This window comes from Trachurus trachurus (genome assembly GCF_905171665.1).
Source record: "Trachurus trachurus genome assembly, chromosome: 8".
NCBI lineage: Eukaryota > Metazoa > Chordata > Actinopteri > Carangiformes > Carangidae > Trachurus > Trachurus trachurus.
The window spans coordinates 18,718,447-18,732,190 of record NC_139905.1 but is presented as its reverse complement, the minus strand read 5'-3'; the positions used below and the strand labels follow the sequence as shown (position 1 = coordinate 18,732,190).

The 13,744-nt window shown below is 44.0% G+C and overlaps 1 protein-coding gene across 1 annotated transcript in view; it reads left to right on the top strand.

The window, feature by feature from the left end:
* Positions 1-13,195, top strand: part of LOC310989486 (voltage-dependent T-type calcium channel subunit alpha-1I-like) — a gene marked incomplete at both ends in the record, with an annotated part of 109,736 nt that extends 96,541 nt beyond the window's left edge. Inside the window, 5 exons of the mRNA XM_083976557.1 lie at positions 3,197-3,346; positions 8,249-8,386; positions 11,358-11,544; positions 12,008-12,153; positions 12,464-13,195. Coding sequence (XP_083832683.1) covers positions 3,197-3,346; positions 8,249-8,386; positions 11,358-11,544; positions 12,008-12,153; positions 12,464-13,195 — 1,353 coding nt within the window. The remainder of the gene's footprint in view (positions 1-3,196; positions 3,347-8,248; positions 8,387-11,357; positions 11,545-12,007; positions 12,154-12,463) is intronic.
* Between the last annotated feature and the right edge of the window lie 549 nt (positions 13,196-13,744).

The window sequence follows — 13,744 nt, the reverse complement described above, 5'->3', positions numbered from 1 at the left end:
AATGGCAACAAGAAGCCAATTACTAATGAATATAATAACAATGGGGTGGAATTAAAGGAATTTTCTAGAATGAAACCAAACTGCCAGAGTGATATGAGACTGATGAAAGTCATTCAAAGTCATTTAATTTTACCTTTTGGAATTATGTTTTAGTCTCCTCTTACTGTAGTCATGGCAACCCATGTTATCAGCAACGAAATGGCACCTTCCATTGTTTACTCACTTAGCCTTTTTTTAATTTAAGCCTTATTCACCTTTCTCGCTCGAGACTGTGTAAGTTAGTGCACAGGTTACATTTTTTAGATGATAATTGCGCTGCCTACGATCTGTGTGTGAGAGTAGATGGTCCCTCCGAGTCTGACAGCAGAGCAACACGCTTCCATTATGAAATCGCTAATGATAGTCTGAGATATCTATGCAGAGATACACATGAAGATGAGTCATCGGCAGCCATGAGGAGTTTCACCTTTGTGGAGCTAAACTTGGCTTCATGGAGCCATTTTTAGCTCAGTGTTGGCTGACAAAGGAACTTAATGCAGACCAGGGAGAACACACTGGCAGCATCCTCCCCCTCTCTTTCTCTCTCTCTCTCTCTCTCTCTCCCTCCATCGCTATCCATCTCAATCTGCCTCTCTCTCTCTCATGCTATGCCTCTCAAGTGATGCAATAAGGGATCTGGCAGACCGGTGCAATTTATTCAGAACACAGGTTCCTGTGTGTGTGTGTGTGTGTGTGTGTGTGTGTGTGTGTCTGTGTGTCTGTGTGTGTGTGTGTGTGTGTGTGTGTGTGTGTGTGTGCAAATGAACAAAGATCATGTTAAAAACTGTACAAACTCAAAGACTGTGACTTCAGCTCCAAACTAAATCTCCATACATTTCCATGATATTACCAGTTAATTTTCTTGTAATTATATTTCCTGTTGTATATTCACAAACAAAAACAAAAACATAAAAACATGAATTATATGATTTGAAACGTAGAATACTGCCATCGGTGAGCCATTGAGTCTATGCACCAATCGAATACTGCATTATTTACTGAGAAACATTATTGTTTCATATCCAGATGTTTCTGAGATGAAGTACCTTCTAATTAGCCAGAATGAATTCTTCTTGCGGTTCTAACACCGTAGCCTACACAGGAATTTGCCACAAATCTTTTACAGCAATGAAGAAGTAATTACCGGCAAATGGTATAAAGTTAGTCATTAGCAAAATGTTACCCAAATGAAAGCAACATATTAAGTATTTATCATTTTAATTTCAAGGGGTGGCACCAGTAAGATAACAGATTTTAAAACAAATTTGTCAGATCAGTACTCCGTATCGACCAATACACAAGTTCAGGTATTGGAATCAGTGTCAGGAAGGAAAAAAACAATATTGAAACATCTTCACACAAATGTTTTAGTCGTCCTTAAAATGGATGGAGTGGAGATTTGATGATGTAGAGAGACTGCACTCTGGACATTATGCAGCTACAACTAGTATATTCTGTAATGTTACACAACGGAGCAGTCATGTTTGACTGTCTGGTGAAAGACTTGGTGATAGTAATGTATTGCATAGGGGCTTGTGGAGACACTGTAGAAGGTCGACATACACACACACGCACACACATACAGTGGGAGAGAGAGAGAGAGTAAAGGAATACGAGAGGAGAGATAATAGCTGAGCCAGTGACAGTCAGATAGAGGTAGTAATTAATTTCAGCAGTCTCCTCTTCTCTCTCAACTTCCATTCCCTGTAGACGGGCCCTATTGTTGTCCACTAATACAGTTATTAATGGAGGCCAGCACATAGGCCACCACAGTCAATCAAACATTATTTTTATATCAAGCTCTCCACCTACATGGTATGAACTATCTTGGGACTGGGCTGCCTGCGAAAGTGTGAGAGAGAGAGGGAGGAGAAGAAGTGCAGGTTTTTATAAGTGCATGTATTCAAAGCGCTGGACATGGCACAGTCAGTCTCTGAGCCAAAACGTGGCACTGCAACACTTGTTTCATAAAGCACCATCATGTAGGTACACTTATATTGCTGGGAGTACAGTAACCTGCTTCTTTAATTCTCAGCCCCCTCGTTTTTCAAAACATGAGCCATGAGTGACTTTAATATAACAGCGTGAGTCAGGAATGTGTGTTTGCATAACTGACCTAAGTATAGTGCTATAAGCAATGTTGTGGAAATGTTTTATGAAGATAGGCTTGTGTGGGGATTGAAGAGGAGTGACCTTGTTTCACAGTATCTTTTGGGATATATCTAGCTGATGTAATACAGTTATTTTGGCCGTTATGAATGTGCTACAGGCACAATGCATCCAATTCATTGTGAAATACAGCGCCCTGCCAAGAAACACAGAAATCATTTTTAAAGTAGTTTCCTTCTTCTGACAGTAGTTTCCTTTTTCTGCCAGATTGGTTTCTGGGAAAACCAATCTGGCAGATGAGATTCAAGAAAAAAAAAAAAAAAAAAAATGGGGGTGGGGGGGTATCATTTAAGTCGAAGAAAAAGTCCTGACTGATTCAGTCTAAATTGCTTTAAACCTAATAATACCCAGAGCACAAAGCAAATGCTTAAATCTTAAATTGTTTCAACAAGGTATTGAACAGTCTAATTGAGGTGATACATCAAATGTAATTGCAGCACTCTCAGTGCTCTCAAGGCTTTGATAGTAAAATTATGTGTTACTTGGCTAATGAGGGTTTGGAGTCATATTATTGAGGAGCCTTTTTGCAAAAGAGAACTCTGTTTAGCCCTAAAGGCCGACAAAGTATTGGGGGGGGTTGTTATGGTTTACTTGTACATGATCTCTGACAAGGTGAAAGTGTTTGAGATGCTGTTTTTTACTATTTGTGGAGAACTTTTATAAATGAAGACTTGTGTAAAGTTAAAAGTCTACACGTGTGTGAGTGAATATGCACATGTGACTGTTGTGTGTGTGAGTACATGATGAGAAAGTGTAAAAGCATACCTGCGTGTGCACTCAGGCATTTTTAATAACCCTCACAATGGTGTATGCATTTCCCTGCGTGTTCTCTGTCCTCGCATGTCCGCATGTGCACATGTTTGCGCCTGCGTGCAATACCGGTCTGCCGGCCTGCGTCCTGTGTGTATGTGTCTGTGCGCGTGCGTACGTGTGTGTGTGCGTACGTGTGTGTGTGCGTGGCGTGCGTGCGTGTGTGTATGTGTTCCAGGAGAGCCAGTGGCTGGACAGTGTATCTCTCCTGATCAAGGATACATTAGAGGGGGAGATGCTGATGATCGACAACCTGTCCGGTTCTGTCTTCCACCACTACTCCTCTCCTCCACCCATATGCAAAGACTGCAAGGGCCACCCACAAGAGGTACCACCCTGAACACACATAAGCACCCACATATACATGCAATTCACACACACACACACACTCACGCCTGATACAAACAGAAGCCACAGACTATAAATTCAAAAACAACACAAACAGAACCACGTAGATCCATTTTTTTGTTGTCCTACCTTTCAGTATCACAGGCAGACGTATTACCATGGATACCAGGCATAGATACACTTTTCAAATGAGCATTAGTGACAGGCTGTACCCACTCAGGTCCATATTTATCAAACATGTCAGAATCACTTCTATTAACCACACAGAGTATTTTCTAGAGTTAAGGATATTCCTCCCTCAGAGTAGAAAAGCTATTTATGAAGAGACACCTCCTTAGTGTTGCTAATTTAGCAACTGTGACACTTTTATGACCCCTTGAGCAAAACTAAACGTAGCAACAAATCTAATCATTTTTTGGGCAAGCGGAGTGCTTTCCCCTTGAAGAGAGTCACAGGTGAATTTGCAGTCCTCCTCGCTCTCTCGCTCTCTCGCTTGCTGCTGCTGCTGCTGCGGCTCCGTGGGCCGACAGCTGTGTTCAGTGAGTGACGTTTGGCCACACTGAAATACTGTACAAATCAAATGGTAGGATATCTATAGGGTATTTGAAAATGCCACGCTTTACCTGCTGTGCTCATCATCATGATTCAGCAAACCAAGGCTTCTTCCCGAGGCTTGATTCAGCGCCATGTGTAGCGGAGGGGGGAAGGAACAGTTTAGCTTTGAGACTTTGAGATGCATCAGCGCAGTCACAGAAATGAGGGATTGAAATCCTTGCTGTTGCTGTTGTCATATCAATTTTACACAGTTTGTGTGGAGGCGCAGTTTTGTAGAAGAAGCGAGGACAAAACATTTAAAAGTGTAGGTTTGGATCACATGCTTTTTTTTTGGTCCTTGTCCATCTGCTGGACATCCCAACAGGTAAGGTGGGAGTGACTCCTTGAGGTGATTGGTAAATATGGCCCCTGGTGCTAAATTCACACTAGATGCAGACCCCAGTCATTTGGGTCTGACTATTTGTTTAGTGAGTGTGCAGCGGTGACACACTTATTTTTAGTTTTATTAGAAAAATCATCTAAAGCTATAACACACACAAACACGTTCATGCACACAGACTCACACAAGAACACAACCACGACGTTTCAGACTAGATTACATGCATGCAGATTTGGAACAGGGACACACACAAGGACATGCATTTGCACACACACACACACACACACACACACACACACACATACAGGGCTTCATTCATCACACAAAGCACTCTCAATGGAAAGTGCTGTTGATGCTTTATAAAGCATCTCAACCACTGTATGTGCTATTGTGTTGCAGTCTAACGGGGAATTTCAGCCCTTAATTAAACACAGCATCAACACAATATAATGTCAACATTCCATATGTGCATAACTGTGGATTAATGAGGCCCTCTGCATGCTTACACAAATGTCACCCTTCCCGATATCCATGCATGCAGGCAAGCAGCGACACTCGCCTTTACTTGTGCTCGTATTTTGGGGGGGTTGTTTTGTACACAAGAGATAGTGAATAAAAACACACGCTCACAAATCTACCGTCTTGTGCCAGCGTTGTCAGTCAGAGTGACAAAGTGCAGCGGGTCAGCTCAGAAGAAGCAATAACTGGGCTCGACACCTCCTCACCTGTCAGTCTTGCTTTCTGCCTGTCTGCAGATGCTGTCAAACCATCAGTCTCTCCTCCCTCTTTTACATGCTTCCTCTTTCCATCTGTCCCTCCACTCCTCCGAATGTAACTACCTCTTTCTGATTTACTGTATCTGATCCAGTGCTGTTCTCCTTTTAATTTCCCATGTTCTCAGACACGCGTGTGTGAGTTTGTTTGGGTGCGTGTGTGCGAGCGAGAGAGAGAGTGCGTGTGTGGGTGTGTGCCATTTTCAGACAGATGAGCCTTTGAGTGCCGAGAATTAACGTACAATGTTATTATGTTTAAAGGGACGGGAGAGCACGGCGGGACACCTGGGTGCAGTGTGTGACAGCGTGTGTGTGTGTGTGTGTGTGTGTGACAGTGGAAATATTCATCAAGTAACTGCCGAATAAGGACTTTGGGATCAGCCGCAGCTTGAGCTCGACTACAAGTGAATCTGCAGGGAGCAGTTCAGTGGAGCAGCGGAGGCCTGTAGCATTCGTTCAGCCTCTAGCAAACAGTCAATCCTCAAGCATGCAAGAAGAGTGGTTTTGGAAGGGCACCATCTTGAAAGGCAGCATCAGAGTCTTAGATGGTATTTTAAAAGTAAAGCTCTGAAGGATACCTGAGGAGTAACAGGCTAAATCACCAGGTCATAATAATATTAAAAATATTTTACGGTAGTTAGTAAGGACCGGTAGTGATGTTGATCCATGGGCATCAGTAAATACTGTGGTCAAAGATGGTGTTTGTCATTCATGCTAGTCAAAAAGCTTGCAATGGTAGCACATATTAATTAGTAAATTTGAGGACAAAACAAGTGTTGCAGTGCTACCACTGCAAGTTTTTTGCAAGTTTTTTGATTCATATTAAGTCTTTGATTCTGATTTGAATGAGCCTTTTTGTTGAAGTGCAACCTTTTTTTGTGATTCCATACTAGTCTTTCTCACTGCATGGTATATACTGTATATATAATATCTATTACAACAAAAAACATTTCTAAGAAAGTTTAAGAAGAAGAAGAAGAAGAAGGTTGATACAGAGGTTAAGCTTTGTTGATGTTGTATAATGTAGCAAGCAAAGGCGACTGCTTTGATGCACACATTCATTAAGATATCTATCAAATCAAAGCACAGTGTTTCTGACTCTGGAGGCAGAGATTTAGTGGTTGTATTGAGAAAAAAAAGAAGAAGCTGTGGCAGGAGGTGTGCCTGTTTGTGCATGAGAGTTTTGTTGAAGATTATCATCTGACTGTCGGTACTACCGCTTCACATGTTTAGCGTAAATGATATTGCACATGCTAACTAATCTCCTGGCTAGCATGAATCATATGCAATGTGGCCATGACATACTACTAGTCATGCTTGTTTTCTTTGCACAGTCTCCCAGCGCGGTCCCCTCGTGGCCGCCCAGCGACGCTGAATAACTCACCGCAGAGGACACTTTCAGTTGGTTCTTGTCTGAGTCATCTCTTTTTTTGTTAGTGAAGCTTTCACCGTTTCTACATTTACCTTGAAAGCAAATGGGTAGCAACTCTTCTGTAACCACTGTGCCTTTTTTTTCATATTGTCTCAGAAGGCACAGCCATGAATACAGGAGGAAAAGGGGCTGCAGTTTCCTTTACATAAGGACTAGCTCACCTCTAAGACACAGAACAAGTTAGCAAATATGGCGCTTTCTCACACAGCAGTAGCTTCCGATGAAACAGAAAAAAACTGTAAAGTGTTCCTTTAAGTTGAACAGTTGCATTGCTCTGCTTCTGCCTTGCTCCCTTGCCTTGCCTCACTCCACTTCTCTCTCTCTCTCTCTCTCTCTCTCTCTCTCTCTCTCTCTCTCTCTCTCTCTCTTTCTCTCTTTCTCTCTCTCCTTCCTCGGGGGCTTTGGCAGTGGTAATTTACCGCTGCATATCAGCCATGAATCTCTTTGTCTTTCTCATCTACAGGCATGTGTTAATGTATCGCTACCAGGCCTCACTCCATTGAATTTCATTTGGCCTCTTTTTAAGTAGCCTTTTTAATTCCTCTCTCTCTCTCACACACACACACACAAACACACACCCTCTCTCTCTCTCTGTCTCTCTCTCCGGCTATTTATCGCTGTGTCTCTTTCCAGACACGCTGCTTTAGCACCTCATAGCAGCCCCAGAACCCTGAAATTCCACTCCGGCTCACTGATTGCACTATGTTTTGAAATTTTGCTAAAAAAAAAAAAAAAGAAGAAGAAAGAAAGAAAGAAAGAAAGAAAGAAAGAAAAAAAGGTGTTGCACTGTTAGGGGGGGTAGAAACGAGCATCAGCGAAGAGGCTTGCATGCAGAGACAATTTAAAAACCATTTCAATAACCATATGGGCTGAGTTACCTGCAGCCGTGATGAAAATAAACATAGCTTGAGCAAATGTGAGGGGGAGCTGCTAAAAGTAAATGTTCCCAATTATTGTGTTGGGTAATGTTGTCTCTTTAGCGTCGGTGTATGGATGTGAGATTATGACGAGCACTGTGAGACAGCATTACCACACACACACACAGCAGCAGCAGCAACATCTCAATGTAAAGTACAGTTTTCTATAGGGGCAGAATTATGAGGTTCTGGTGCCACTACAGCTCCGTCTCCTGATGGAAACAAAAAGCATCTCTCCACTCTGCCTTATACATACATACACACACATACAGATACCGCAGGTGTGCAGCACATACACGAAAACATTCACACATACACCCACTGTACACGCACACTGCTTGGATATCTGCCTCTCGCCTCCCGTTCAGCCTCTCTCCTCACATATTTTTTGTGGCACTGGGAAACGTGTGTTCAGTTGATGATGATGACAAAGCAATGTTATTACTTCTTGAAATCTCTCACCCTGCTCTCTTCACAGACAGGTGCCACGGCATTATGGCCACTTTGAATTGTCAACATCTGGTGAAGCGTATCGAAGCTTGGTGGAGGTTTTACTTATCTTGTCTGTGTAGCTCATGTTGGCCTATAAACGTGCTCAAACCAGACTGATCCATCATTCATTTTTATGTGTTTTATACATGTTAACAAATATGTGCACTACATAAATCATGGTTGTTATGAGCCCTAGAAAATGTCACACATCATTAAACTGAGCAATGATGAGACCACGCTCTATTAATTCAACTACTGTTCAGGAACTGTTGCTGTTCCCTTTAACTATTCATGTTGTTTTGAGACATGAATAACTGAGGCCGATCCCTTGCAGCAGATCAAGATGGCAGAGATTGAGCAGGCGTCGCTGAAGTCGGAACAACTGTCAGATAAGTCCTCATCCCCTGTCCTGCCGGATGACCTCAGCCTGGACGAACATACGGCCTACCAGCTGCTGGAACGGGAGGGCAAGGTGGGTGTAAGCAGAGCGGGAAGAGTGGGAAGGGGAAGGGGAGGTTTGGAAAACTCCTCAGAAGTGTGTGTTCCTTGAGGCCAAGGTGAAAGACAGAGTGAGGAATAAAAATGTAGTTGTCACAGATATTGTGATTCACAAGTCAGACACTGGCAGCCAGGTATTTAAGGGAACACCAAGTATATGAATGACAGCGTGCATGTTCTAGCTTCTGGTTTACTTGTCAGAAAAGTTGGATGTGAGGTTTGATTTGGAAATTGGTCTTGATTTCAGAGAAACAGTGTGGGCCTGTGTATGTGTCACAACGACTCTAGGACTGGAACCAAATGCACAACTCGGAGGGCAAAGTGCAAAATAAAGAATATTTTATAAACAAATAACCAAAGGAAAATCACTCAAACATCAATCACATCAAAAACACTCTTTCGAGGGAAAAAACTTCCAACAAGGTGTCAAAATGATAAAAGACCAAGGTGGGTGGGTGGGTGGGTAGATAGATAGATAGATAGATAGATAGATAGATAGATAGATAGATAGATAGATAGATAGATAGATAGATAGATAGATAGATAGATAGATAGATAGATAGATAGATAGATAGATAGATAGATAGATAGATAGATAGATAGATAGATAGATAGATAGATAGATAGATAGATAGATAGATAGATAGGTAGGTAGGGAGGTAGGTAGGGAGGTAGGTAGGGAGGTAGGTAGGGAGGTAGGTAGGTAGATGACAGGCTCATAGAAAACATTTAAAACAAGCATTAAAAAACAACATTTAAGTGCAATCATGCTAAAAAGGAGGGTGGTTATTGCAGACAGATTTTGTATAGATGTTTTTCCAGCCAGTGGAACCTTATAATGTTTGCCTGATGGCAGCAGCTGGAAGCGGTGGTGGAGGGAGTGAGAGAGGTCTTCTGTGATCAGGGTGGGGAAGACAATGAGGCCATCAGGAGCATCTACGGGGAAGGGGCAAGACACCTGAAACGAGAAGAGAGTGAGATTTCAAAACGAAACAGGAAGCCATGACACAAAATAGACACAAGACAACAACTAAACACAACTAGAATTCCTGGGCATGACAGTACGTGTATGTGTGATAGAAAGACTAGGAAAACTGCTTCAGTGTTGAGTTGCATATTTGTCGTCTTTACACAAAATTATTGCAAGCCATAGCAAACTAACATTTGTGCCTGTGTAAAAACAGCTTGAGAGAAAATACAGTACCAATTGCACCACAAAATTCACAGTGGTTAACCTCTGCTATGCCCACCACTTTGTACTTGACATGCACCGTACACCAGCACTTTGCTACTCCTACTCCCCAAAGGGAATGAGCGCAAACAATGGCAGAGGCTCACTCCTGATTTTTTTTTTTGCCTACTCACAAAACAAATGACCATTATAAAATCTTTTTCTAAAGCCGTTGCTTTAGGCTCTCCCGTGGATTGCAGATATAAACCTCAGGTTCTAAATGCCCCTTTATCTCTTCCTCTCCGAGTATCAGTGGTAACTATCTTGTCTTTGAAGAATCGACAGTCTCTATCCACCGTAGACCTTCTCATGAATAAATCTTTCCACCAGGCTCTCCCTAGTTGCTATCCCAGGTGGCTCTCCTGCCTCCCTCCCTTGCACCCACTCTACCCCCTTTCGACTTTATCTTTCATGTTTCTCCTTTCTCACTGTTATCCCTCTGGTAATTGCACACCTTCTCTGCACCTCCCTCTAGCCCCTCTATCTCCGTTCCTTATCATCCGTCCTTCCTAGATATCCTCCTCTGTAATGGGGTAATGCTCCTTGGTTCTGGGTAGCCAGATAAGCCCCCAGTCACCAAGCATGGCTGTGAACCGCTGCTCATTAGACGCTGGGAAAGAGAAAGACAGAGGGAAAGACAGAAGGTGAGGGGGGATCTAAGGTTAGGGATTTTATTTGTCAGGAATTGTTTGGTTAAAAAATTGCTGTGTGTGTGTGTGCGCGTCAGGGTGGCATTACGTATGTGTGCCAAGGCTGTTTGAGGTTTTGTATGAATGTGGGTGGGTGGGTGGCTGTTTGAAAGGGGGCTTTTCAGGGGGCTAGGACCGAGGTACAATACACTAATGAAAGCACAAAAGTACACTCACCCACCCACCCACACATACACACGTGCACGGACACACACTCAATGATTCTGCAGTCCCGACGTGATGATAATTAAAACACACGAGGTAAGCGCTTACAAAGCTGAACTCCTGCCTTAATCCGCCGCCTGCTTCCAGCTTCCAGCTGTTGCAGCCATCACACACACACACACACACAAAAATTTATAACCAAGCGTTTATTGTTACAATATATAACATTAACATGACAATAGCAGGCTCTTTTAGCCCATAATCAGCTCTCACGCCTTCACTAGCACTAAAATGGAAAGCCCGAGGGATGATGTGAATGAGAGGCCATGTTTGATATCTGCAGGATGCCCAAGGGGTCTGCTTTTTTTTTTCTCTCTCCTCATTTTCTATCAGGCTTGGTCTGAACCAGGCATTGTCATATTACAGTATACAGTGCAATGCAAATCATAAACTCTAATTGTTCCTTCAAGAGTTTCAGGCTAATTTGAAGATATGTTACTGATTATAAACAAGCTCTAGCAACACAGTTTGCCTTGTTTTGAATGTTTAACATACATGTCAGGGAGGTTATGTTTTTGCCCAAGTCTTAATCTGTTTGTTTGTGACTGATGTTCAGATTTCCCCTGGACTTGGTGGAGGGATGGGACATGGGCCAGGGAAGAGCCAATTAAATATTGTGGCAGATCTGATTTTTTTTTTTTTTTTTCCCTTTTCAGTCTGTTGTTTGACATTGGCCTTGGTAGAGATCTACAGTCTGAGAGTGCCTTCCTAATTGATTTTCTTCTTTTTTTAAACGTTGTTCTATTATATTTATCAGAAAACACTTTCTCTTCAATATGGGGTTGTCTGTTCTCTTACAGGGAAGGTGCAGCAGCGACTCTCGTAGCTCTGAGGAGGCTGGAGGCGTTGGAGGCCACCAGACTCATACTGTAGTACAGAGCCAGCCCTGCAGGGCCCTCTGCACCGGCGTGGAGATGGAGACCAGACTACAGGAGATGGAGATGCAAACACACCAGCCACATTTGTGCTCACCGCACTGCAGCCCGGGTGAGTAAACCCAGAGCAGGTACATTCACTGTGTTACCAGGCCCATTTCCAAAGAAAGACACAAATAATTTAGAGATTTAAGCTGTATTTGGGCTAGCACACAAATTAAATTCAGTGATCCATATAGAGAGGTTTTGCCAAACAAGAGGAACAACTTAAAAAAAAATCTCAGAAAAAAATATTTTAAAAGATGTCAGTTAATCTACATGTATAAGTCCCAAAAAATAGGAAATATAGAAGGAGCTTATGTATATACATAGTTCATACTGAAAAATATCCTCCTCAAGCAAGGAGTTGTCACTAGAGGTGTGGAAATATCTCATGTATTGACATCAGAATAGAAATGGAAAGTGTGTATTCCCTCCTGAAGGTGGTGTGTCCAGCAGCAGCAATAAGGAAAGAAACAAAGATGGAGGAGAGGGAGGGGCCAGTGGCATTTCTCCTCTCTTCCATCTCCCTGCAGAGTTCTTCCACCCTGCAGGAGCAGTCATCCCAGCGCCTCCGCGCAGCAGGAGCCTGAGGTTGACGAGGGGCCTCAGGCTGACCTCCCCGGCCTCCTGGGCTTCTCTCCGCTCCCCGGGAACCCATAGCAAGATGCTCTGTACACAGGTAGGGGGGGGGGGGGAGAAGGGCAAATCGCATTTACTAAAGAGGTTAGGCGAGAAATGTGAACATGACAAAATGATGGTAGAAAGAGTAGATGTATTTATTTTTTTGCTCATCTGGAAAATAAATGGCCTGAAGTTTGGTATCTTACAAAATATGATAATTTATGAACGAAAACTGTTTTATAAGCAGCATTAAAGATGCAATATAAATGCCAGTGTGGTCTGAGCATAATGTTACATTTCCTAATGGAAAAAAAAAGAGGTGGATTTATGTGCAACTCTTTTTTTTCTCCACTCCGCTCTCTCTCCAGTACCCCTCCCACAGTGACTCATCCCTGGCTACGGGCAGCTCTGAGGGCAGCCTGCAGACCACCCTGGAAGAGGGACTGAGCTTCAGCGTCTCTCCTCCACAGAACCTGGAGCTGCCGTTGCCGACAGCCCCCTTACCGCTCGCGTGCCCGCTCCCGACGCCTGAAGACAGGACTATCCTCTCCTCCCCGGTCCAGACGCTGAGACCGAGGCCGAGCCCCTCGTCGGCTCTCACCCTCCAGGCCACCAGGGGCCACCAGCGGAGCCAGAGCAGCGGGCGGGGCAGCACCAGCCCGGGCTACACCCGCGACGACTCCATCGACCCGTCGGACGAGGACCTGGGCATAGGCATCGGATCGTCCATCGGCGGTTGCGGCTCCAGCCAAACGGGCAACAGCGAACACTTGTCAGAGACGCTGAGCAGCCTGTCGCTGACGTCGCTGCTGTCGCCCAGCTCCCTGGTGTACCCGGGAGGAGCGGTCAAGAAGTGCAACAGCACAGGCAGCCTGGACCAGGGGGGGATGCTGCTGTCGTCCCGGGGCAAGGAGGGCCGCAGGGAGATCCTGGGCCTGGAGCTTATGGACCCCCAGGGCTTCCTGGCCAACCCCTGGACGGGGGTGTTGGTTGATACAAGAAGAGGGGATGGAAGAGGGGAAATAGGAGATGGAGAGCAAGGATTCAAAGGGAAGAGCTCAAGCCAAACAACAGTAGGGCCTTGTCGGAAAAACAGATGAAACCTACTGTTTACTCTTCCTTAGTCTCTCCATTCCTTGGATCTAAACCCATTGCTGTCCCTCTCACTCTCTCTGCTCCCATCAGTGAGAGAGAGGCTCAGTGACACATGATGTCCTGTACTCCAAAACCAAACCCTCATCTTGCCCCCTTAACCCCCTTTCTATACATTTGTGACAAGCCCATGTCCTATTCTGTGCTACCTAGGGGAGTGGTCTTGGTTACGGTCTGCTGGTGAGGAAAAGTCCTGCAGAGTTTAAGAGATGAAGACAGGTCCTTACACCCTCTTAGGGGCTGTACCTGTTAATGGAGGCTGTAATAGGCTCTGCTCACACTGGAAGACCAAGAGGCCCATTCTTATCAGGGAGTCAGTAGGATGAGAGACAAAAGAGCTTAAACTCAAAGACGCAAGTAAAAGTCTTGTTGTTGCTCTAGCTTAGTTTCCTTTTCTCCGTGTCATCTCGGGTTGACCGAGGTCGAAAATGCAAAAATAGAAGTACCCAAAACTGAATAGCTATCCACGCCAACAGAGACTGTTTTGATTCGTTTAT